This window comes from Mobula birostris, chromosome 22 (genome assembly GCF_030028105.1).
Source record: "Mobula birostris isolate sMobBir1 chromosome 22, sMobBir1.hap1, whole genome shotgun sequence".
Lineage (NCBI taxonomy): Eukaryota > Metazoa > Chordata > Chondrichthyes > Myliobatiformes > Myliobatidae > Mobula > Mobula birostris.
In genome coordinates, this window is record NC_092391.1 from 20,857,291 (window position 1) to 20,884,846 (window position 27,556).

General features: G+C 40.9%; 1 protein-coding gene across 1 annotated transcript in view; it reads right to left on the reverse strand.

Annotated features, from left to right (window-relative positions):
* Window positions 1-755: 755 nt before the first annotated feature.
* Window positions 756-27,556, reverse strand: part of LOC140186414 (uncharacterized) — a 28,396-nt gene continuing 1,595 nt past the window's right edge. The window contains exons 2-5 of the mRNA XM_072240680.1: window positions 12,901-13,011; window positions 9,436-9,969; window positions 8,451-8,630; window positions 756-5,013 (exon numbers count right to left, since the gene is read on the reverse strand). Coding sequence (XP_072096781.1) covers window positions 3,872-5,013; window positions 8,451-8,630; window positions 9,436-9,969; window positions 12,901-13,011 — 1,967 coding nt within the window. The 3' untranslated portion in view covers window positions 756-3,871. The remainder of the gene's footprint in view (window positions 5,014-8,450; window positions 8,631-9,435; window positions 9,970-12,900; window positions 13,012-27,556) is intronic.

Below are 27,556 nucleotides of genomic sequence, written 5' to 3' on the forward strand. Positions count from 1 at the left end.
TATTTATAAATTCAAAAACAGAAATGAAAGAACTGTATTTCCACTGTGATGTCAACTGAGGGATAATCATTTTGTTAGATGTTGAAAAAATTCCTCTACCATTTGAGCAGTACTGGAGTGAATTTCACCTCCACAGAGGTAGCACTCAAGGAATTGGTTTTAACATCACATTTTACAGCTCAATCCCTCAGTCTTCCAAGTCAGAGTAACAGGATTGAGACAAAGCAGATAAAGATCACAGACTGAACCAAGAACCTCTAGCTTTCGAGGCTCAGCAATCAGATATACTCAGAAGCTATCAGTGGAACTCATAACTAACGCACCATAGGCTTTATGAAAGTTTTATTATAAAAGCCTGTAATACAATTAGTTATACACAGGTAATACAATTTTACAGGAAACACCAAGGTGATTTTAAGTAATATCAGTGATCTGTTTTATTTAATTGACAATACCAAGCTGATGCTGCTCGATCGAAGACTTTAAAAACTACCACACAAAACAAGTCAGAGATTTTTTTCTGATGTGAGGATGATGGGAAGTAAATGGTGGCTTTAGTTAAATATGGTGTTCAAATCTGCAGTGGATTTTCCACTCTTATGGCAGTCCCCAGAGAGCAATATTCACTTCAAGCACAGTATAGTACAAGCTTTGTGGAGCTCCTTCTGTAAGGGCTAGCCATGTATTTGATCCTTCACCTGAGGAACGGTTACCCTCTATGGCACTGCCGTAAACTACCTTCACACCCCCCCCCCCTCCACACATACTCACGGTAGCTTCTGAACAGCCCAGCTAGCTCATTAATTTTTTTTGTTCTGGATGGTCTCTGAGCTTACTTTTCTCAATCAATGTTGCTAAGGTTCTGTGCAATCAGCAGAGAGAGATGAAATGTTCCTGAGAAGTATGGTCTAGGTTCTACCATATGCTAAAAATCATTGTGAAGCATGTTCTCCAGATGTTTTCAGTCACCTTGCACTGAAGCCAGTCACGACAAAAATGAAGGGGAAACACCGGTCACACCAACAAAGGTACAGCTCATTTCTACTACAGCAAGTAACACTGTACAACAATGATGTTGTCTTCCTGAATACTTTTGGGTGTATCTCATGGATTGTGGGCTGCTGATCATGAAAATCACCATGACATTTCCTCATCGTGCACCATTCTTTTGAATTTGCCTATATTTATTATTACAATTTATAAATCAAGTCAGAATAACTGATGCCAAGATTAAGGAAGGTATTTTTGTTGGTACAAAAATCAGACAGGTTATCAATGACAGGCAATTCAAAGAACTTCTAGTGGGACTGAAGAAAATTGCAAGGAAGGCATTCAAGGATGTCGTTGAAAATTTCTCAGCAACTACAGAGCACCAAACTATGTACAGTTGTTAACAACATACTTCAAGCATACAAAACCATGAACTGCATCATGTTACTAAAGATTACTTTCCTGCAATCCCATTTGGACTTCTTCCCTGCAAATCTTGGTGCTCTCGGTGAGAAGCATGGTGCAAGGTTTCACCGGGACATTGCTGTCATGGAGAAATGGTATCAGGGCAACTGGAATCCATCAATGCTGGCTGATTATTGTTGCACAGTTCAATGAGAAGCCTAGGACACTGAGTACAAATGAAAATCACCAACAAAACATTTTTGGCTTTGTTGAACTCTTGCAGAGCATCAGCACTGTGATGCAATTAAATGCATTATATTCAATAAAAGTTCATTCCTTGTTTCTCTAAATTCCTGCGTGATACAAGTAGTCTGAAATTATATTTGTGTTCAGCTTCAAGCAGTCTACAATAAACAAAAAAATGCTGAGTAAACATGTTTCAAGAAATTTGTTGTCTCACCCATTTATTTATTCAGAAATAAACAAAGTTAATACAAAAAAGGAAGAAATCACAAATGAAATCAGTTCCAATTCTTTCTAGTTGCAAATTAAGCAAATGTGCTCAATTTAACTAAAATACCAGCATATTTCTAATATTTTATACAAATCTAATCAGTAACAAATCATTTTCAGAATTAACCATTTTCGACTATAAATGTGACAAAAATTCAGTTCACCAACCCTTGCCCAACAATCTATTAATGTAACATACTGCCTCAGTTGACAGGTAGTCTAGATTTGATTGCTGAGAGCTCTCAAGTGAGAAATTGTTTAAATTCAAGTGGGATAATAGTTTTCTCACTGACCTGCAAGTTCGAATTAATTGGAGGCACTCATTCAAATTTCACTTGGAAGGTGGGGAAATTAAAGTTTAATCATATCAATCAAGAATAAAACAGAATTTTTACTTGTGGGAAGATATCGAAGCAGGGGTCACTGTTTAAAACATAAAGGGTAGCCCATTTTAAGCCAGAGATAAGGCAATCTCAGAAGGTTGAGAATGATCATGTAATTACTGAATTATAAAAACCCATCTCTTGGCCATCAGAAAAGTGAATCTGCTGTCCTTACTGGTTTGGAAGACTTGCAACCTCAGCTTCACAACAACGTGTGCCCCAACAGCAGCTCTTTAAAACAGCTAAGTGACCTATGTGTAGCTCAATGGCACCGGGTCATAAGTGAAAAAAATAATGAACCACTCACCATATGTTGAAAAGTGAAGAGCTAAAGCATCCAATCTGTTGATTAACATACCTATGCAGTGTGGGAAAAGGTCTACTTTGGGTTTGACTCAACAGCTGCCAAAATTGATGGGATTACTCTAAAAACCAAACTTTTATCTAAGAATTGAGAGAAGCCATCTAATTTCAAATATATTGATGATTTTGGTTCATGCTCAAAACTTCACATTAGTGTCTAACACTTTGAAGTAACAAGTTTATGTTGCCGGAATAAAAAATCAGATTTAAAAGAACCACCACAATGTTTGAAGTTACTTTGTTATAAAATCCAAGGTAGCCATTTTGTTAATCCATTCCTTCCTATAATCCTACATTCTTATTCTCTCTCGTGCCCATCAACTCCCTGTTTGATCCTTTTGCCGTTTAACTGCACTAGAGATAATTTACAGAATCTAACTAACCCATCAGCATTGTCTTTGGGATGTGGTAGGAAACCCAATGGAAACCCAATGTACTCTGGCCAAATGTCACCTCTTTGAGTGGAATTCACAAGATCCTGAAGGGATAAGGGTGAACATAGAGAGAATTTTCACTACGAGAACCTAAAACAGGGGTCATTGAGTATAAAAAGAACCCACTTAAGACTGACAGGAAGCAACATTTATCCCTGCTCAGATGGTCAACTGCCTTTGTAAATCTTCCTCACAGAGAATACAGCCTTTAGATATTTTGAAGGCATTGTGTGATGCTTGATAATCAAGAAGTGAATGGTTCCCATGGGTAAAAAGGAATGCAAACTTGAGGTGAAATCAGGTTGGCCATGGTTTTATTAAATGACAGTGTAGGCTTGAGAGGCTGACTGATCTAATCATGCTGCTAATGTGTACAGTTACATAAAATACTGGAGGAACTCAACAGGCCAGGCAGCATCTATGGAAAAAGGTCCTGCCAAAGAGTTTCGGCCCGAAACTTCAGCTGTACTTTTTTTCTATAGATGCTGCCTGGCCTGCTGAGTTCCTCTAGCATTGTGTGTGTGTTTCTCGGATTTCCAGCATCTGCAGATTTTCTCTTGTTTGTGTGTGCAGTTACATATTCGTATGTACATCCTCCATATATGTTAGTACACACTCAATATAGTGCAGCCCTATCCTAACTCGCACTATCCCAAAGGACTATCAGGATAATTCAAGATTAATCATTGCATGATTGTCTATGCATGTCCAATCTCTCACTTCAAATGCTTTGAGACTCAATTCAGTTTGCAACCTAATCTACTAACCAAGCACCGGAAAGTATTAGACTTGATGTGCTATTTTGAACCGATGGCTTTGCTTCCAACGCTCTCTGGTACGACGTCCTTGATTTTCCACAATTTCATGTAAAAGGTTAGCGTATCCATAGTCACTGCCCCAAGGATTATCTTTGGTTGATGAGCCTGCATCAGCCACCGCCTCATTGTCTGGTGTGGCTGGAGCACATACTGAGCCTGGAAGGATGACAACCTCACAGCTGAGCTGGCCTCGCCTCACACTTTCGGTTGTTGATATGCCCCCGCTTCTCAATGAAGTAGGGCTGCCAGCTCCAGAGGAGTACTTCAGAATATTCTCATCATTCCTCAGGCTTGATTCCTTACTTCTGCCACCCAAAGCTCTTGTTTCAATCTGTGCAATATTTCCTTGGCTTTCATTTTTCTCAGGCATCTCACTTCCCTTGCCATGTTGCTTTACACTGTTCATTAAACGTCTTGAATCATATATCTCACCAGCATCACCTTTAATTAATTTGTCTCCTTTCAGTGAACTTGTCACTACAGTCTGCTTACCACTCACCACGGAGGTAGTGAGAGCCAGGTTCTCATCAGGATTCACAGTATTGCCTGTAGTCATTTTGGATAACGGTATGATCATTCCTACAGGTTTGCCACTTCCCTTCTTTTTCCTCTGGGTTAAATCAAGCCCTCCCTGGTTCTGGAAGGGTGACATGGACAATGATTTTGAACCGCTCACTGTTCCGTAATCAAGGACTCCTGCTGACTGATTTTCAAGGGATGAATCGTCATTACATGTTGCCTTTTCCTGCTTACTTGTGCCACGCTCATTTTTTATACGCTCCGAGTTCTCAGTGAACAACTGAGATGTTGATGCACGAATGTCTGAGATCTCTTGATCACGCCATGGTAATTCCGGCAGATCCTTGGGAGGAATTTCATTTGCCAGTTGAACCCCCGTTATTTGCGATGATTTGTGTATCTTGTTCACTTCCACTCCTGTCAATGAATTGACTGCTTGCATTTCAAAATTAGATTTTCCAGTAGGATCCTCCATTTGAAGGCCATTCTCCTGTTTATTATCTGTTTGCCTTTCTGGTATTGTCTGCTTCTTTTCCTGTTTCCTTTTCAATAGTGGAATAACTAACAGAAGGAGAATGAAAAGCAGCCCTGGAAAGAAGAACATTGAGGCAAAGTGAGAATACATGAGTTTTAAAAGGCCCTTCTAACACACTCAAGAGAAAAGGGAACCACAGTATGCAAAAATGAAAATTTTCAAAGAGTAAGGAAAGATTTTCACACTTCTCTTTCTCCTCTAGCATGTGGGCGTAAAATGGACGGAACAAAGAAAACTTCTTTCCTTCCCCCTTTGACATTGGTGCCGTCAGGTAGGGTGAATGCAGGAAGGAGAAGCAGAGACACTTCTATGCTGCGCACCTTTGCCCAAACCCGCACTCATTGTTCTGGACAGCCCCAAGTGAAAACATTGCAAAATTTGATTTTCACCCAAAATGAAAACTGAAACTTGGCAATTGTCAGGAAGGCAGGCTTAGTTGAAAGTAACATCTGTACCCCAGAAGGGTCTTTCTTGTAGAAAGTGAGAGGAATCAGAAGTTGTCATTCAAAAAACAAGTTCTTCGGATGGATGGGAGTATTAGTGGAAGGGAGCTGGTCAGATCTTTGCTCGAGAAAGTGGAGGCTTTCAAGACCTTAGGAAAGTTTAGGAGTTCTTACCTGTTTTTAGTTCAGCGATTGGTAAGTTGATGGAAAAGATCCGAGAGGCAGGATTTATGTACATTTGGAGAGGCATAATATGATTAGGAATAGTCAGCATGGCTTTGTCAAAGGCAGGTCATGCCTTACAAGCCGGATTGAATTTTTTGAGGATGTAACTTAACACATTGATGAAGGTAGAGCTGTAGATGTAGTGTATATGGACTTTAGCAAGGCATTTGATAAGGTACCCCATGCAAGGCTTGATGAGAAAGGAGGCATGAGATCCAAGGGGAAATTGCTTTGTGAATCCAGAATTGGCTTGCTCACAGAAGGCAAAGAGTGGTTGTAGATGGGTCATATTCTGCATGGAGGTCGGTGACCAGTGGTGTGCCTCAGGGATCTGTTCTGGGACTCCTTCTCTTCATGATTTTTATAAATGACCCAGATGAGGAAGTGGAGGGATGGGTTATTAATTTGCTGATGACAAAGGTTGAGGGTGTTGTAGATAATGTGGGGGGGCGGTTGTCAGGGGTTACAGCAGGACATTGATAGGATGCAAAAATGGGCTGAGAAGTGGCAGATGGACTTCAACACAGGTAAGTGTGAGGTGGTTCATTTTGGTAAGTCAAATATGATGGCAGAATATAGTATTAATGGTCAGACTCTTGGCAATGTGGAGGATCAGAGGGATCTTGGGGTCCGAGACCATAGGACACTCAAAGCTGCTACGCAGGTTGACTCTGTGGTTAAGAAGGCATACAGCGCATTGGCCTTCATCAACCATGGGATTGAGTTTAAGAGCTGAGAGGTAATGTTGCAGCTATATAGGATCCTGGTCAGACCCCACTTGGAGTACTGCGCTCAGTTCTGGTCACCTCACTACAGGAAGGATGTGGATGTGGAAAAGGTGCAGAGGAGATTTACAAGGATGTTGCCTGGATTGGGGAGCATGCCTTATGAGAATAGGTTGAGTGAACTCTGCCTTTTCTCCTTGGAGCAACGGAGGATGAGAGGTGACCTGATAGAGGTGTATAAGTTGATGAGAGGCATTGATCGTGTGGATCGTCAGTGGCTTTTTCCCAGGGCTGAAATGGCTAACATGAGAGGACACAGTTTTAAGGTGCTTAGAAGTAGGTACAGAGGAGATGTCAGGGCTAAGTTGTTTTTTTTTTATGCAGAGAGAGGCAAGTGTGTGGAATGGGCTGCCAGCAACAGTGATGGAAGCGGGATACAACAGGGTCTTTTAAGAGACTCCTGGATAGGTATATGGAGCTTATAAAAATAGAGGGCTATGGGTAACCCCAGGTAATTTTTGAAGTAAGTACATGTTCAGCACAGTATTGTGAGCTGAAGGTCCTGTATTGTGCTGTAAGTTTTCTATGTTCTACATTGTATTAGGTTTGAAAATACTCAGCATCAATGTTGGGTGATGAAAGTTTCTCTGTTAGCCTTCCTGAAGCTGATGACGTATGTCTAGCTTTATGGTTGCCCCACCAAAGTGTGAGCCCTACACAGTGGACCAGTGAAGGTAAACAGTGGTAACAAACCTGATCGCATCTACATCCTTCATCTGTTTAGAGACAACTTTCAAGAAGGTTCAACAAGCATTGCTCAGGAGTGTGTTTTCTCACTCTCTAATATCTAGGCATGACTACCAAGGCCAGCTTTGCTTGTTCATCCAAAAATGTTCTTGAGAAGATGGTGAATCTCCTTCCTGAATTATGACAGCCCTTCTGATGAAAGTGCTTCCACTGTGGTGTTGGGGAAGGAGTTCTAGGTTATATACCCAGTAAAAAAGACACAGCTATGCGTTTCCAAGTCGGTCGATGTAGGACTTGGAGAATAACACACAGGTCATGGTATGCTCATGTGTCTTCATTCCTTGTCTTTCATGGTGGTAGAGGTCACAGGTTACAAAAGTGCAGTCGGAGTAGATGGTATACACTATAGGGACTGTCCATAATGGATGGAGGGAATGAATACTTAGTGTAATTGGTGCCTTTGGCACATGCTACTTTGTCCTGGTTGAAATCAATTTTCTTCACAGTTGTTTGAGAGATACTCATCCAGGTGATTGTAAAGTATTTCATCGTGCTTATGACTTGCACGTTGTGATTGGTAGAAAGAACTTTAGGAGTCAGGTCAGGTAAGTCAATCACCAAAGGGTATTCATTTCTGCCCTGCTCTTGTAGCCAAGATATTTATGTTGCCAGACCAGTTGAGTATCTGGTCCATTGCAACCCTCAGAATACTGATGAAAAGCTCGACGGCGCTAATGCCATTTAGTTTAGACTCCCTCATTGGACATTACCATTGGTGGTCTGAGGTAAAGATGTTACTTAGAGCTTATTAGCACTTGCCCAAAAGGCATCTTGCTCTGCTGCATGCAGGCACGGCCTGCTTCATTCGCCGTTGAATTTCAAATGAAATTGAGTGTTATGCAATTATCAATGAATATCCTCAGTTCTGACCTTCTGGTGGAAGTCATTGATGAAGCAGCTGGAAGTGGTTAGGCCTCGTACTCTTGTAGTGATGACCTGGGCTGGGATCAGAGACATCCAACACCCTCAAACATTTGCCTCTGTACGTGGTACAAGTTTAATCGCTAGTGTTTTCCCCCCGATACCATTAATTTCAGAAAGACTTAATTCCTTGTGTTCCTAGTGCAGGAACATTGACATCAATTGTAACCATATCGTTGGTCCAAATCAGATAACAAAACACCAACAAACAGCGAACCACCAAGATGTATAATATTGACAAGGATATTGAAACAACTCATGGAAAATTCAGCTTGCTATGATCAAGTTCACCTTTCCCTTATAACCAAATTAGTTTAAGGGAAATGCTTCAAAAAACTTGTGCACAATAAAAAAAAAGGCAAAACATACCTAGCAGCCAAAGTAATTTTGGGAACAGATTCTCAGAAGCTACATGTTGACTGGGCCAGGTTGTATATGCACTGATCTTGCAGCCAAAATCGGATACATTCCAGACAGGGCTGCCTTGCAAGTTGGGAGGATCATGGCAAGTGATTGAATACCCATCGACAACAGACTTGTTAACCAGATCTGGAAATATTCATTGCAGAATTATTCAGAGTGCAGTATCAAAACACTATAAAGTACATTATAAACAAAAACTTAACAGGCATTGGCACAGACATGGAATTACGACTTTACACTGATACATACATCTTTCATAGATACTATCTGGCTTGTTTATTCTAGTACACCCAAGATTATGCATTTGAATTTCCAATTCTTTTCACTCAGTATTTGGAATCCATATACATTTATAGCTACATTCCAATGTCTGCATTTATCCTTTGGTCCTTATCTAGCACTCAATGAGATTCTTTGTCTCAACTCCATTTTCCTCACTAATATCCCTATTTCTTGGTTCCCTCAGCATTCAACTACTTATTGAATTGAACCTTGAATATTTTCAATATTTGGAAAGATAACACATTCCTAACCTGCTCATATGGGACACTAGTAGTATAATGATAATGCTACTGGCAAAAATCAATACCATGACCAAAAACCAGTCAGAAATACGAGCTGATCCAATAGTGTCCCTTAATGAAGAAAATCATTCTTTCTTATCTGGACTGGATCAAAGATGCCAGATAGGGTAATATGACAAATATTCTTTGCAAAGTTTGACTTGAAATGACCCAGTCAGACATTCAAATGGCCATTATTTATGCCAAAGTACAATAACAATTAAGATCAAAAGGATGCCTGACATGGACAAAGTCACTTTTAACTTCAACAACTTTGTTAAATATTTCCGATGCCTACAATACTTTGCACTTCAATTCTCAATACTATCGAGTTAGCAGGGGTCAGCAAGAATCAGAAAACAAATTACCTCCTAGGAAGTTTGCAAAATCTGCAAGTTCACAGGAGCAGATCCAAGGATTGTCCTGAAGGCCAAACTTCTTGAGATGAAGGCCTGCAAAAGTCTCTGTCCTCAGAAAAGTCAGGTTATTGGTGGAAAGATCAAGGATGGACAGCTTCAAGTTACTCCTAAAACCTTGGTCTGCTATATCATTTATTGCATTTTGGGAAAGATTGAGTTCAACCAGATTGGAAAGGTTGGATAGACTGGTGACATCAATTGTTTGAATCCTGTTCCTGAACAAGGAAAGTTTGACCAGGCTTGCAGGGCTGGCAAACCAGGAGGCACTGATGGTAGATAATTTATTATTGTTTAGAATCAACACAACGAGTCTACGGAAAGAACTCAAAGCTCCTTGAGCAATACTTGTAACGCCACTGTCGGTGATTGTTAGGTTGGAGACAGAAGTAAGTCTTGAACTGTTGAACGTGGTGTAATTGATAGACCCAATCCCACTCTCCACTTTGAACAAAAGGAGTTTTATATTTGATGGATACCATGAAGCTGAAAAACAAATGGTTTTGAAAGTGACAAGTGTTTAGCTATTGTAAAACAGAAGCTAATGTTGATGGTGTGAGCTTTACAAAACAAAAACCAAAAATTCTAAGACTGGAATGAGTACACAGAATATTCATAAACCAATTGATTTTGTACAGAACAGTCATTGACAATATTATTTCAAACAATGGGTAAAGCCATACCAATGGCCATTGCAATTGTCTGATGTTATGGATGAGTAATAACTGAGAACTTACAATGGCTTTGCCAGTGATGCCCATGTCTCATAACAAAAACAACAACATGCAAAAAATAGATGCAGATGAGAGCTGTTTGGCCTGCTGCACCATTCAGTAAGAATATGGCTGGTCTTTTATCTCAATATCATTTTCTTGCCTCATCTCCATATGCTTTGATACCTTAAATTTCCAGAAACACATTTATGTGCAAAATTTCACATTCCCTTACATAGAAAATCCCAAAAAAAATACTAATCTGAGTGAAGAACTACCTCGTTTCATTCCAAAATGGTCTACTCTTACTTTGAGACAATTATTCCCTTGTGGTGGAGCAAACATCCTTTCAGTCCTCTATAAATAACAGTTCCAGTAAGGTCACTTGTCATTTTTCTAAACTGAACAAATGAGACAGAGAATTCATTTGCTTCACATGACAGAGCTGCCACTCGAGGAACTGGACGAGTATTTCTTCCATTCCAAAGTAAATTTACTTAGGAAGAGTTCACAGTATAAAGAACAAAACAAAATTTTGAAGCGACTGCAGAGTCATCTCCCAATGAAAGTGGAAAAAATGTGAAAAAAAATTAGAGAATGGAACAGAATTACATTTAAATTGGAGTCATATAGCATGGAAATAGGACATTCATCCCCATCAAGGCCAGGCTAACCAGCCAGCCCCCACCTAAACTAATCCCATTTTGATTTCTCACAATCGATCAACTGCTTCCCAGATCTTTTGATATAGCTGAGGCACTTAATACAACCCATTTCTTATTTTTGGAATGTCAGAGGAAACCAAATCAATAAAAGGAAACCGACACAGTGAGAGGGTGAAACTCTAAGCACACCGTGCTGGACATTAGTACACTACCCAGAGCACTGCAACAGCAAGTCAAGCTCCAGTGGCTGGGCTTCTGTGCCACCTATTTTATGCATATAAAATCAGCCACAATTATAATTGGCAAGGTGGTTATCAACATTAATTGGCTCATCTTCTCCATCAGTATCCACACTGCCTCCGATGAGGTGGTGTAGCATTGGCATGCATGCCCAAGATGGTACACAAAAATTTGGTTGGCATGCGACGCTACCCCTTGATTCTTTAAACCCCACCCATAACAACATGATACATAATGATCATCTTAGCTGTCAAATGAAGCAGTGGTTGATTTTTTTATAACCGGAAAGCAGTTAGATGCTTTCACAGGAAATGTGTCACGCTAGCTAGACAGATAGAAGCATAGAAAACCTACAGCACAATACAGGCCCTTCGGCCCACAAAGACTGTGCCAAACATGTCCCTACCTTAGAACTACCTAGGCTTTACCCATAGCCCTCTTTTTCTAAGCTCCATGTAGCCATTCAGGAGTCTCTTAAAAGACCTTATCGTTTCCGCCTCCACCACCACCAGCAGCACATTCCATGCACTCACCACTCTCTGCGTAAAAAAACTTTCCCCGACATCTCCTCTGTACCTACTTCCAGGCACCTTAAACCTGTGCCCTCTTGTGCTAGCCATTTCAGCCCTGGGGAAAAGCCTCTGACTATCCACACGATCAATGCCTCTCATTATCTTGTACACCTCTATCAGGTCACCTCTCATCCTTCGTCGCTCCAAGGAGAAAAGGCCGAGTTCACTCAACCTATTCTCATAAGGCATACTCCCCAATCCAGGCAACATCCTTATAAATCTCCTCTGCACCCTTTCTATTGTTTCCACATCCATCCTGTAGTGAGGCGACCAGAACTGAGCACAGTACTCCAAGTGGGGTCTGACTCAGGGTCTTACATAGCTGCAACAATTTTCAATTCATTGTGACAGATCTTTGCTTGTTTCATGATCAGTATACCATTAGGTGGCATATGTTGCAAAAACATGTGATTTTAGATAAGTTTTGAAATCTTCACATACTTGATAAACCCATCAGTATTTGGAAAGTAAACAGAAGGGCCAGTTGACAATGGGTTTGCTCTGCTTACATTTTTTTTCCTTCTGTTTTTTGTGAGTGAACACTGACTATCTAGTGATAACAACAGTAAATACTGTATGTAGTTTAGCACTTCCATGACTTCATGTGAGTTATCATTTTCAGTGGTGAACTAGGTCAGGTCGAATTATAGGAGTGGACTTACTGATAAAACCGGAACTTCGTGCACAGCACTCAAAACAACCAAGTTTTTAGCCAGATACAAATTATTTGTCATTGTTGGTGCAGCAAAAGTGTCATTTAGAGTACAGTGTTAATTTTACTTCCCTTGATCTATTATGGATATGCACAAAAGCTCATAAACTTCACATTCAGATTTTTTTTGTAGTTCAATATCAGGTACAATAAATACTGTACAGACATTAGATTTACTTCAAATTGTCTTTTGCAAAGATCAATATTAACTTTTGAACAGGTTTTCTAAAATTAATACACATAACAGGACAACTATTTTCTTTCTTAAAAACTTCATAATTTTTGTTACTAATATATTAATCAATGATAATTTCAAAATTCCCATGGCACATGATTTTTTTTTAAGATTATCACTAGTTTGGGCACACACTCACAAAAGGTTTCATCACCTCTGGCCCAGGATTACCATCACTGCTTTGTGAGGTTTTGTGCAAAAAATGATTGGAGAGATTGAGAGCTTTATACAGTTACTTACAGTTGTCTGCAAAAAATAATTCAGTCATAAATGTACTTACCATGCGGTATTAAGGTGCAGAAGTACTTATTGTGTTCTGCTTGTACACATGGATCACTAGTTTCACATGTTGAATACAACAGATTCCAAACACAAAACACTGACAGCAACGCTGGGAAAAAAAATAGCACAAAATCAATCAACAACACGGTGGACATGGAACAGAATGGAGCATGCGAGTTTGATGGGAAGGTTTGAGGAGCAATGAGGGAAGGGTGAACTTATAGAACATTACAGCTACATAAACTCATGCCGAGTGTACACACTGGCGCCATCTACTGTTGTGTATTTAATATATCAGTAATATTGTAAATACTGTTTGATTATGCATCCATTGTTTGTATAATTCATTATGGGTTGTATGTAAGAAGTACATCGATAGTTTAAGTCATTATGCAACCATGTCATTTGCGAACATCTCACTGAAAGTAAAAGTGAAGTCAGACACACTATTCCCGGCCACACATTTTAATTCCACGTCCCATTCCCATTCTGATATGTCTATCCACAGCCTCCTCTACTGTAAGGATGAAGCCACACTCAACTTGGAGGAACAACACCTTATATTCCGTCTGGGTAGCCTCCAACCTGATGGCATGAACATTAACTTCTCAAACTTCCGCTAATGCCCCACCTCCCCCTCGTACCCCATCCGTTATTTATTTATATACACACATTCTTTTTCTCTCTCCCCTTTTTCTCCCTCTGTCCCTCTGAATATACCCCTTGCCCATCCTCTGGATTTTTCCCCCCCTCCCCCTTTCTTTCTCCCTAGGCCTCCTGTCCCATGACCCTCTCATATCCCTTTTGCCAATCAACTGTCCAGCTCTTGGCTCCATCCCTCCCCCTCCTGTCTTCTCCTATCATTTTGGATCTCCCCCTTCCCCTCCCACTTTCAAATCTCTTACTAGCTCTTCTTTCAGTTAGTCCTGATGAAGGGTCTCGGCCCGAAACGTCGACTGTACCTCTTCCTAGAGATGCTGCCTGGCCTGCTGCGTTCACCAGCAACTTTGACGTGTGGGACACTATTCCTGGTTCCATGTTTTTAATTCAATTAGTTTTGTTTTGGAGTGTCAAAACATAACAGTGGCGATGAGGGAGTTTTAAAGAAACACCCAACATGACTACCTGCCTGTTGAAGCACAGCATGAAATGGTTGAGTTTAAAAAAACACAGCATGTTTTTTTCTTCACAAGAGGAGAAAGACACTATTAAAAACAAAGAAAATGATAGAATTCACGTGTTCATAAGAACCAGGTGATAATAATCATAAATAAAAAGAGAAGAACAGAAATGGCTGGCTACATTGGAAAGATAGATGCATTAAATTGCATCAGAGATAACTGGCTGTTGTATAAGGAGCAAATTGAGCAGTGCCAGGTTTGCAGTGTGCATTGGGTGGAAGAGCATAGTTTGTTTAGCAATTTAACTGCTTCAAGCAAACCAGCCAAAATGTGATTTGCTGGTATCATGAGATTAATACAGGAACATTAAGAATTGAAACCATTGTTGATTGCAGAAAGCTTCAGGTTTCAGAAGTCAAATCAAAAGGAAGGGGGAGTCCATGTCAGCATACGTGGTTGAATTGAAGTTCTTTGAGTATTGTCAGTTCAGTGATGGGCTTAATGATGCACTGAGAGATCATTTAGTTTGTGGAATCTTACAAGAATGCATTCAAAAATGGCTCCTAAATTTCTCCTTGGAGCAACGAAGGATGAGAGGTGACCTGATAGAATGGCACAACTCACATGTAATTGGGCTTAATTAGGAAAGGGAAAAAAGATTATGAGAGAAAACTGGCAGGGAACATAAAAACTGACTGTAAAAGCTTTTATAGATATGTGAAAAGAAAAAGATTGGTTAAGACAAATGTAGATCCCCTACAGACAGAAACAGGTGAATTGATTATGGGGAGCAAGGACATGGCAGACCAATTGAATAATTACTTTGGTTCTGTCTTCACTATGGAGGACATAAATAATCTTCCGGAAATAGTAGGGGACAGAGGGTCCAGTGAGATAGAGGAACTGAGGGAAATACATGTTAGTAGGGAAGTGGTGTTAGGTAAATTGAAGGGATTAAAGGCAGATAAATCCCCAGGGCCAGATGGTCTGCATCCCAGAGTGCTTAAGGAAGTAGCCCAAGAAATAGTGGATGCATTAGTGATAATTTTTCAAAACTCTTTAGATTCTGGACTAGTTCCTGAGGATTGGAGGGTGGCTAATGTAACCCCACTTTTTAAAAAAAGAGGGAGAGAGAAACCAGGGAATTATAGACCAGTTAACCTAACATCGGTGGTGGGGAAACTGCTAGAGTCAGTTATCAAAGATGTGATAACAGCACATTTGGAAAGCGGTGATATCATTGGACAAAGTCAGCATGGATTTGTGAAAGGAAAATCATGTCTGACGAATCTCATAGAATTTTTTGAGGATGTAACTAGTAGAGTGGATAGGGGAGAACCGGTGGATGTGGTATATTTGGATTTTCAAAAGGCTTTTGACAAGGTCCCACACAAGAGATTAGTGCGCAAACTTAAAGCACACGGTATTGGGGGTAAGGTATTGATGTGGATAGAGAGTTGGTTGGCAGACAGGAAGCAAAGAGTGGGAATAAACGGGACCTTTTCAGAATGGCAGGCAGTGATTAGTGGGGTACCGCAAGGCTCAGTGCTGGGACCCCAGTTGTTTACAATATATATTAATGACTTGGATGAGGGAATTAAATGCAGCATCTCCAAGTTTGCGGATGACACGAAGCTGGGCGGCAGTGTTAGCTGTGAGGAGGATGCTAAGAGGATGCAGGGTGACTTGTTTAGGTTAGGTGAGTGGGCAAATTCATAGCAGATGCAATTTAATGTGGATAAATATGAAGTTATCCACTTTGGTGGCAAAAACAGGAAAACAGATTATTATCTGAATGGTGGCCGATTAGGAAAAGGGGAGGTGCAACGAGACCTGGGTGTCATTATACACCAGTCATTGAAAGTGGGCATGCAGGTACAGCAGGCGGTGAAAAAGGCGAATGGTATGCTGGTATTTATAGCAAGAGGATTCGAGTACAGGAGCAGGGAGGTACTACTACAGTTGTACAAGACCTTGGTGAGACCACATCTGGAGTATTGTGTGCAGTTTTGGTCCCCTAATCTGAGGAAAGACATCCTTGCCATAGAGGGAGTACACAGAAGGCTCACCAGATTGATTCCTGGGATGGCAGGACTTTCATATGATGAAAGACTGGATGAACTAGGCTTATACTCGTTGGAATTTAGAAGATTGAGGGGGGGATCTGATTGAAACGTATAAAATCCCAAAGGGATTGGACAAGCTAAATGCAGGCAGATTGTTCCCGATGTTAGGGAAGTCCAGAATGAGGGGTCACAGTTTGAGGATAAAGGGGAAGCCTTTCAGGACCGAGAATAGGAAAAACTTCTTCACAAAGAGAATGGTGAATCTGTGGAATTCTCTGCCACAGGAAACAGTTGAGGCCAGTTCATTGGCTATATTTAAGAGGGAGTTAGATATGGGTCTTGTGGCTAAAGGGATCAGGGGGTATGGAGGGAAGGCTGGTGCAGGGTTCTGAGTTGGATGATCAGCCATGATCATACTGAATGGCGGTGCAGGCTCGAAGGGGCAAATGGCCTACTCCTGCACCTATTTTCTATGTTTCTATGTAAGAGAGTAGTTGAAGTTGCTGTATCAATGGAAAAGGCAGACAGAGGCACAATTTAATTGCAGTCAGGAATGAAATTCCTTGTGAGAAAAATTGCAACATCCAAACTGAAACTGGCCTTAATGGACAATTAAAAAATTACTATGCTGTGGATGTCTGTATATTAAATGTATTATATAGTATAGTGTGTGTAGAGTTGAGGTGCATTCTATGTTGGGTTGGAGTCTATAGCTATGCAGGGAGGAGTGTAGTGTTTTTAATATATCAATAATATTTGTGTACAATTGTAAATATATTGTTTGATTAATCATTCTTTTTTGCTTAATTTGTTATGGGTTATATGTAGAATTATATGAATGGCATCCATCATTACACCACTACATCAAATGCACGTACTTCACTGAAAGTGAGACCAAGTTACACACACTGTTCCTGGCTCCATGTTTTTATTTTGAGTAGTTTTGTGTTTTGGAGTTACAAAACATAACATCTACCTGAATGAAGCTCTTGTAACCAACAGACACAACTAAGGGAACGACTCAGTACTCCAGCACCACTCTGCAGAGCGGTGAATGGTTGGGGTTGAAGAGACACATTTACCAGATCATAAGTCCAAAAGACACAGGAGTAGAATTAGGTTATTCAGCCCATTAAGTTTAGTCTGCCATTCCACCATGACTGATTTATTATCCCTCTCAACTCCTTTCCTCTGCCTTCTCCCTGTAACTTGTGACACCCTTGCTAATCAAGACCAGGGGTCCCCAACCTTTTTTGAACTGCGGACCGGTTTCATATTGACAATATTCTTGCGGACCGGCCGACCCGGGGGTTGGTGGGGTAGGGTTGCCAACGGACAAGTGTAGCAGTCAAATACGTTGTTTACCCTGAGAGACTACAATGACCATGAAGCCTTGCGTGGGCATGTCCGTGCCTCTTTTTTCTACAAATCATTTTTGGTGATTCTGTGGGGGGCGGGTGTTAATCACGACCGGAATATATGTGATAAGTGGCTGATACACTCAATTTCGTTTCTAAAAGGGTTTCTCTAACGAATTTAATATTAAACACACAGCGCATATTTTCCTCGCATGAATATAGTGATATGTCAATTATCAGGGGAGGACAGGAGAGCTTGAAGTAAGTGTTGAATGAACTTCCAGTAGAAGTGGTAGAGGCAGGTTTGATATTATCATTTAAAGAAAAACTGGATAGGTATATGGACAGGAAAGGAATGGAGGGTTATGGGCTGAGTGCAGGTCGGTGGGACTAGGTGAGAGTAGCGTTCGGCACAGACTGGAAGGGCAGAGATGGCCTGTTTCCGTGCTGTAATTGTTATATGGTTATATAAGTAAGTCAATAGCATCATAACATTTTAAGTAACATTTAGATATTAAACACACAGCACATATTTTCCCCGTATGAACATATAAAATCATTGCAACGCACCAATATCACTGAATCAGTGGGAGCCCTGGGCTTGCTTTCCTGGGCTTGTTTTCCTGCAACAAAACGGTCCTATCAAGGGGTGACAGGAGACAGCGATACTCGAAGGGGGTTCCTAACGTCCAGTCTATTCCGCAATTTGGTTTTCGTTGCATTCATTGCAGAGATATGTTGGAAATAGAAGCAACGTTTTCAGTGCTTTCCTGGCTATCTCAGGATATTTAGCCTTGACTTTGACCCTGAATGCCGGCAGAGATGTTATGTCAAACTTATTTTTCAGCCCGCCGTCATTTGCAAGCTCGAGGAGTTGATCTTCTTCCCGCGCTGACATGGATGACATGTGCGTAATGGCTCAGTAGTGGGCGTGGCAAGGAACGAGGAAAGGTGCAGCTGACTCCTATCGCCAAACCATATCGTTTCCTCGCGGCCCAGTAGTGCATGCCTTACGGCCCGGTACCGGTCCGCGGCCCGGTGATCAAGACAACCTCCCTAGCCATTTGTGGTCATGAATTCCGCAGATTCACCACCCTTTGGCTTAAGAAGTTCCTCCTCATCTCTAGTCTGAGGTGGTGCCCTCTGGTCCTAGACTCCCCCACTATAAGAAACATTCTCTCTGTATCCTCTCTACGTAGGCCTATTCTTAATTCCAGTTGCGTCAGTAACAATTATGAAAACTGACAATCTTTTGTTGCTTCATGCCATTCAATGCTTCCTGAGAAGAGTTTACAGGTTGGGCAGGTACTGTTGTTTATTCCCACTCAGGATGTGAGGAAGGATGCTTCAGTAGACTTAAGCTGGTAGTTTGTCCCTAATGTCACAGCAATGGGAAACAAGGCTGACGACTGCAGAGATTTATAAAAGTGATTTAAGTTTCCAATTTTTCCAACTAAACTGCTGCTCTGGAAGTGGTCAAGTGAAAATTGATTGAAAACACTGCCAAAAAAGTGAAACAACCCAGTGATACAAACAAAAACCACAAATAACAGGATGGCTGAAACTTGAAAGGAGAAGAGCAGCATTTTGCTTCCTGAAAGACCAAGGGACAAGATCTTACACTGAATCAGGAGCTTATCCCGTCAGGAATACAAACTATAATCTTTCCTGGTTTCAGGAAAATAAATCTCACTTCACCAACAATGTAATCTAACTTTCCCCTCCTTTGTACCTTAACAAATAACATACTCTGAACCTCGTTGATATATTGAAGCACTTCTCTCTTCAATTAGAGACCAAAAATATTTTAGCTGGTGGGAGATATGGGGAAGAGCAGGAGGCAGGGACAGAGATGAAGAGGAAGGAAAGAATCATCATAGACAGCTTAGTTACCAGAGGAATTGGTTAATCAATCCCACGTCCTTTCACCTTTAGGTCAAATTGGTTGGGAGGAGGGGGTGGAAAAAAAGGAACATTAACTAAATAATAGGATAAAATACATTGGGAAAGATACTGTGGTAAATCATCTGCAGTTCTGCCAATATTAATTCTTGAAAAGGAACCATCTGAGAGCATCGATGCTGGTACCCTTTACCTTTTCCAGAAAACCATTAAGCTCTTTGTTGTGTTGTTTCGATTCATCTGTCTCTGGTGACGTACGAATTCTCCCGTTGAACTTATACGCAGATTCAGTGACAAGAGCATTACTGTCCAGCTACATGGAGATGAGCTGCACGGAACTCCAATTCAGATTCCGTATATTTCAGCCAAGGATTTCCGTATGAGTGCAGGCACTTTTGAAGACAAGTGTGATCAGGTACAACCTCCAACAATTTGGAACCCATCATACCACTGTCAGTTGACCCTAGTATGATTTTAAACAACATATACTAAAATGTGATCTGTTTAAACCAAGCACTTACAGTTTATGTTCCGCGTCTGAATCGCTGTCCGCAGGAACCAAAACATCTGGAGAAAGTTGGGTTATGCTGTATTCACACGTGGCACAAACAACCAGCAACTGCAGCTCCCTGCAGATTCTGAAGAACGGCGAGTCTACCTAGTTGGAAGACTTGTTTCAACTCATGCACGCTTACTTGACTTACATGAGCAGTGGTGTGTGTCCTTGATCTGCAGGGGACCTGGGACAGTATCACTTGCCACTAAAAACCCACACACAGAGATGACGAAGCTTACCATGCCCTGTTACTTTTTTAAAAGTGCTGGTTTTTTATGCACGGCTTTGGTTGAGAAATCAAGTTGCAACTCCCTCCCAGGGCTAATCTATCTATGCAAATCATCGACAGGAATTTATGGCTTAAATTGAAAAAAATGTGACTACTACAAAATGTCTCTGCAATCAGAAGACAAAAGGCAAATCGTAATGGAGTTGAGCAATACAGTCGCATTGGGCTTCTTGGATGTTGGAATGACATGGTCAAAGAGTTAGCAACTGATTTGGTGTGTTCAAATAACTCAGTGGGGCAAATTGACTTCATGCTCTACCAAACATCCAAGAAGGGTACAGTACCCATCTTCAAGAGCATATAAGACTGAAAAGCTTGAGCGTGTAGATATTAAGAAAGAGGATATGCTGAAGCTTTTGGAAAGCATCAGGTTGGATCAAGTCACTGGGACCAGATGAGATGTACCCCAGGCTACTGTGGGAGGCGAGGGAGGAGATTGCTGAGCCTCTGGCGATGATCTTTGCATCATCAGTGCGGACGTGAGAGGTTCCGGAGGATTGGAGGGTTGCGGATGTTGTTCCTTTATTCGAGAAAGGGAGTAGAGATAGCCCAGGGTATTAAAGACCAGTGAGTCTTCAGTGGTTGGTAAGTTGATGGAGAAGACCCTGAGAAGCAGGATTTATGAACATTTGGAGAGGCGTCATATGATCAGGAATAGTCAGCATGGCTTTGTGAAAGGCAGGTCGTGCCTTATGAGCCTGATTGAATTTTTTGAGGATGTGTCTAAACACATTGATGATGGTAGAGCAGTAGATGTAGTGTATATGGATTTCAGTAAGGCATTTGACAAGGTACCCCATGCAAGGCTTATTGAGAAAGTAAGGAAGCATGGGATCCAAGGGGAAATTGCTTTGTGGATCTAGAAATGGTTTGCCCACAGAAGGCAAGAGTGGCTGTAGACGGGTTATATTCTGCATGGAGGTCGATCACCAGTGCTGTGCCTCAGGAATTTTTATAAATGACCTGCATGAAGAAGTGGAGGGATGGGTTAGTAAATTTGCTGATGACACAAAGGTTGGAGGTGTTGTGGGTAATGTGGAGGGTTGACAAAGGTTACAGTGGGACATTGATAGGATGCAAAAATGGGCTGAGAAATGGCAGATGGAGTTCAACCCAGATAAGTGTGAGGTGGTTCATTTTGGTAAGTCAAATATGATGATAATATTAATGGCAAGACTTTTGGCAGTGTGGAGGATCAGAGGGATCTTGGGGTCCAAGTCCATAAGACACTCAAAGCTGTTGCGCAATTTGACTCTGTGGTTAAGAAGGCATACGGTGCATTGGTCTTCTTCAACTGTAGGATTGAGTTTAAGAGCCAAGAGGTAATGTTACAGCTATATAGGACCCTGGTCAAACCCCAGTTGGAGTACTGTGCTCAGTTCTGGTCACCTCACTACAGGAAGGATGTGGAAACCATAGAAAGGGTGCAGAGGAGATTTACAAGGATGTTGCCTGGATTGGGGAGCATGCCTTATGAGAATAGGTTGAGTGAACTCTGCCTTTTCTCCTTGGAGCAACGGAGGATGAGAGGTGACCTGATAGAGATGTACAAGATGATGAGAGGCATTGATTGTGTGGATAGTCAGAGGCTTTTTCCCAGGGCTGAAATGGCTAACATGAGAGGACACAGTTTTAAGGTGCTTGGAAGTAGGTCCAGAGGAAATATCAGGGATAAGATTTTTTTTTAAAACACAGAGTGATGAATGCGTGGAATGGGCTGCCGGCGATGGTGGTGGTGGTGGATACGATGGGGTCTTTTAAGAGCCTCCTGACAGGTATATGGAGCTCAGAAAAATAGAGGGCTATAGGTTACCCTAGGTAATTTCTTAGGTAAGGATATGTTCGGCATAGCTTCGTGGGCCGAAGGTTCTGTATTATGCTGTAGGCTTTCAGTGTTTCTAAAATCATAAGCTATAGGAGCAGAATTAGGTCATTTGGCCCATTGAGTCTGCTCCACCATTTCATCATGGCTGATCCATTTCCCTTGGGGCCCCAATCTCTTGCCTTCTCTCCCGTATTCCTACATGCCCTGACTAATCAAGAATTGATCAACCTCAGCCATGAATATACCCAACGACCTGTCTCCACAGCTGTCTGTGGCAATGAATTTCACAGATTCTCTGGCTAAAGAAATTCTTCCTCATCTCCTTTCTAAAAGGACGTTCCTCTATTCTGAGGCTGCGTCCTCTGGTCTTAGACTCCACCACCATAGGAAACATCCTCTCTACGTCTACTCTATTGAGGCTTTTCAACATTTGACAGATTTCAATGAAATCCCCCTCATTCTTTTGAATTCCAGTGAGTACAGGCCCAGAGCCATCAAACACTCTTCATATGGCAAGACTTTCAATCCCAAAATCATTTTTGTGAACCTCCTTTGAACCCACTCCAATGTTTGCACATCCTTTCTTTGGTAAGGGGCCCGAAACTACACCAAGTGAGGCCTCACAAGTGCCTTAGAAAGCCTCAACATTACATCTTTGCTTTTCTGTTCTAGTTCTCTCAAAATCAATGCTAACATTGCATTTGCCATCCACACCACCAACTCAACCTGCAAATCAACCTTCAGGGAATCCTACATGAGGACTCCCAAGTCCCTTTGCTCCTCAGATGTTTGAATTTTCTCTCTATTTAGAATATAATCTACTCTTTTATTTCTTCTGCCAAAGTGCATGACCATACACTTCTTGACACTGTGTTCCATCTGTCACTTCTTTGTCCATTCTCCTAACCTATTTAAGTCCTGCTGCAGCCTTTGTATTTCCTTCACACCTGCCCCCCCACCCTTCCTCATATCATCCGCAAACTTGGCTACAGAGCCATCAATTCCATCATCAAAATCATTGACATATAATGTAAAAAGAAGTGGTCCCAACACAGAACCTTGTGGAACACCACTAGTCACTGGCAGCCAATCAGAAAAGGCTCTTTATTCCCACTCTTTGTCTCCTGCCAATCAGCCAATGCTCTATACATGATAGAATCTTTCTTGTGATACCATGGGCCCTTAACTTGTTAAGCAGATAATTTCATTTCTTCTGTCCCTCTCCGTTCTTGAAGAGTGAAGTGACATTTGTAATTTTCCAGTCCTCTGGAATCATGTCAGAATTCATTGATTCTTGAAAGACCAAAACTAATGCTTCCACAATCTCTTCAGCCACCTCTTTCAGAACACTTGGGTGTAGACCAACTGGTCCAGGTGACTTATCTGCCTTCAGACATTTCAGTTGCAGAAGCATCCGTAGTTTTCCAGCAGTCCGATATCTACACTCGCCTCTCTTTTTACACTTTATATCTGAAGAAACTTTTGGTATCTTCTTTATTATTGGCTAGTGTACCTTCATATTCCATCTTTTCCTTCTTTATTACTTTATTTAGTTGCCTTCTGTTGGTTTTTAAAAGCTTCCAGCCTTCTAACTTCCCACTAATTTTTGCTCTATTATATGCCCTCTATTTGGCTTTTATGTTGGCTTTGACTGCTTTTGTCAGTCACAGATGTATTATTTTGCCTTTAGTTTACTACTACTTCTTTGGTTTGTAGAGTGTATCTATCCTGTGTCTTCTGAATTGCTCACAGAAATTCCAGCCATTGCTGCTCTGCCATCATCCCTGCTAATATCCCCTTCCAATTAATTTTGGCCAACTCCTCTCTCATGCCTCTAATTCCTTTTACTCTAGTGTAAAATTGAAACACCTGACTTTAGCTTCTCTTTCTCAAATTGCAGGATGAACTCTATCATGTTATGTCACTACCCACTTAAGCTCTCTGATTAATTCCACTTCATTGCACAACACGCCATCCAGACCTTTGCTCCTTTGTCACCTCTTTCTGAAGATTTGATTTCATTTTTTACCAACAGAACCACCCCACCCTCTCTGCCTACCTGTCTGTCCTTTTGATACAATGTGTATAATATTATTGTTAGATCATAATGATTCCAAAAATAAATTTAAAAGTTTATCAAAACAGTACCAGTTATTCATCTAGTTCTTATTTTCGATAAAGGTTAATATTTCATTCATTAATTTCCGTGTTAATTCATGTTCCACCTGTTCTATTAGCACAATCTTTGTATCATCCATGAGCCTATGGTAAGCTCCATCAATGCTGATTTACAGTGGTGACAAGAACATTGATGGTTACTCCTAAACATTATGATCAATAAAAAAATATTTGATGAGTAGCATGCAACTAATTACTTAAATCCATCCAGAATCTGCCTACTATGGTTACAAAGACTTATTGAATAGTCTATTGTTTGGCATTTAGTCAAAACTTTTACAAGTTTTGCCAAGGCAACCTACAGCCACCAACCAACTCCAAAACTTTCACTCAGCATTCAATTGGCAACACACTTGAATTAAAGTTCAAACAATGAAACCTTACCGTAGAAACCCAAGCATGAAATTCCACACTAACCCTTCAGATCAGTGTTGAGAGATTGCCTCATCTCCCTTCATTAGTGGACTTCATGGCATTTTCTTTAGCAGAGGGAATATTGTCCAGATTAATATTTGTTCTTCAATCAATATCACCGAAGCCAGATTACCTGGCCATTATCACATCGACATCTCAGGAAATATAATTTCCAGGTATCCTTATTAGTGACTAGACTGAAACATTGTTGTAAAATTGCTTTAAAGCATCCCATGGATATACTGTAAATGCAAATCCTTCTTTAGTGACTCATCTACTCTTGACTTGCTTACAAATGTATTTCCATTGATTCCTTTGGGCATGATTGAAGTTCACTGACAGACTAATATATTGACAGTTTTGATTTTTTGCTTATTAAAATTTGGCATCACACATGCTCCTGACCAATGTTTAGATCATATTCCAAAACCCATCCAGATTTAAATATACAAACATAGGACTCATTTCTTGAGTATTTTTGAGTCATTTAGACATTCCTTATTGTATCCAGGATCATGTCAGCATTTTATTAGACCTTTGTTGTTTTGCTTGTACAGTAGTTGTGTATCATTGAGAAAAGATATAAATGAATTCTTAGTAACTTTCTGGTCCCTTGGTGTAGTCAATAAAAACAGGTTCATTAAACTATAGCCCATCATCATCACATTTTCTGATGAGAACAAGTTTGGTCATAGATTCAAGCAGCACAGAAGCACTGGTCCTACTTTATTACCTTATATATAACTTCAAAAGATCTGTTTGCTTCCTGATTACATTATTTCCAGTTTGACAACAGTTTTATCATACCTTGTCAACTCTGGGAATATACATGGCACTGCTGCATTGGTTAATTGCAAACATTCTTCATTTCTCTTCCTTCTGTGTGATGATTTGGTTCTATGGTAACTCCTCAATTTTCAGCCAAAAGATCAATCTTGTAAACACATGAACCTACTGAGGATTAATGACATTCTCTGTGTTAACTGCACAGGGACCACTTGGGTGAAAACACAGATCATTAATCTGATGTTGACCACCCCCCTCTCCCTGCTTTCCCATGGGTCACTTGGTTGACACACTACGCTGTTCTCTTGCCAAGTTACCATGGCGACTTGTGATTGCAATTTCAAAACACATGCAGTCATGGTAATGAACATTTTTTCAGTACCCTGCTGAGCTGAGAGCCCCCATGTTAAACGGGAGGGAGTTTGGGATCATTTCTAACCTTTTTTTTAAAAGGGGGAAATTATCCAGTGCATTTATACAAATTTCAAAAAAGATGGTCCTGTGTTGAAATTACAAAATTCTGGTTAACATTTGGGAGAGGACACTGTTTTCACAAGTGCTTCCTGATCTACGTTTTTCCATCACTTTCTTCTTTCACTTCAGGTTTCAAGCACCTCCAGGTGTTGATTTGCCTTCAGGAGTGAAATCCTGTTAGCTCTGTGGGCTGGACCTCTAATCAGTATATCCCCAGAGAATCATCCCATACCAATCAGCTAACAGTCTTTGTTAGAAACACCAGAAAATTCTCAGTATTTCCTGCCATTCAGAATACTTTAGTTCATGGTTCCTTTTAAATCACCTTCAATGTTATCAGTAAACACTTTTAGAGAGGGTCTGTGTTAATTACTGAGATTCACAAGTGAGAGATACTTCTATATTACCTTTTGCATAGTTAACTGATGTGTACTCTCCTACCTCAAACCAAGTTACAAAATCAGATCCGCTTGGTCCTTAGTTCTGTACTGTGGATCAAATGTCATTAAACCATCACAGCTGCTTCAACAATAACCTTTTTTCCATCATGAGGCCAGAGTGGGAATGATTGCACAGTATTCAATTCCATCTGCAACTCCTCTTCAGCTACTGAAGCGCACAATGTCTGCATGCAACAAGACCTAGACAAAACTGAGGCATTAACTGATGAATGCTAACACCTGTATCATAAAACTACCAGCAATGACCATCTTAACAAGCAAGAATCCAAACGGCTCATGCATTAAAGGGTGCTAATACCACTAAATTCCTCATCAAGGAAATCACTATTGATTGGCAGCTCAACTGGACCAGTCAAGTAAATACCATGCAACAACTGCGGTGCAAAGATTGGGTAACAGCAATCCGCAGAAGGAACTTCATCATCATCATTTCATCTGCCTGCTGTACCTTGGGCTGACAGTAATGACGAAGTACCTTCTCTAAAAGATTGAGTGTTTCAAAACCAACATCATATCGAGGTCAATTAGGAATGGGCAATAAATGCTGGCTTCTCCAGTTACACCCAAATCCACCCCCCCAAAAAATTATGAACTACCCGAGTCTGAAATGAATTCCCACCAATGACACACTGTGGGCTCCCACCAACAAGTTTAATTGGACCAGCCATGTAAATATTTTTGCAAAAATATATGTTAGAGGCTGAAATGATTCAACTTACAACTTATTTGAGATTATCAACAAGGCAAAAGTACCATACAAGACCATAAAATATAGGAGCAGAATTGGGCCATTCGGCCCATCAAATCTGCTCCAACACTTCATCATAGCTGATTCATTTTCCATCTCAACCTTCTCCCTGTAAGCCTGCATGCCCAGACTAATCAAGAATCTATCAACCTCTGCCTTAAATATACCCAATGACTTGGCCTCCACAGCCAGATGTGGTAAGAAATTCCACAAATTCTCCACTCTCTGGCTAAAGAAATCGCTCATCTCCATTCTAAGATGTCGCCCCACTATCTACTGATTAGTGTTCACTCCCTCTCCTCATGACACTGCAGTTGCAATATATGCCATCTTCCTAATGCAACATGGATACTTGCAACTTTCTTCCAAACCAAGGGTCTAAAATAAAGGTTGTGTGGCGACCTACCTTCTAGCACACACTAACTGGCCCACGAAACAGCACGTGGAGGCAGAGGGCTGGCCCCAGAAAGGATGCC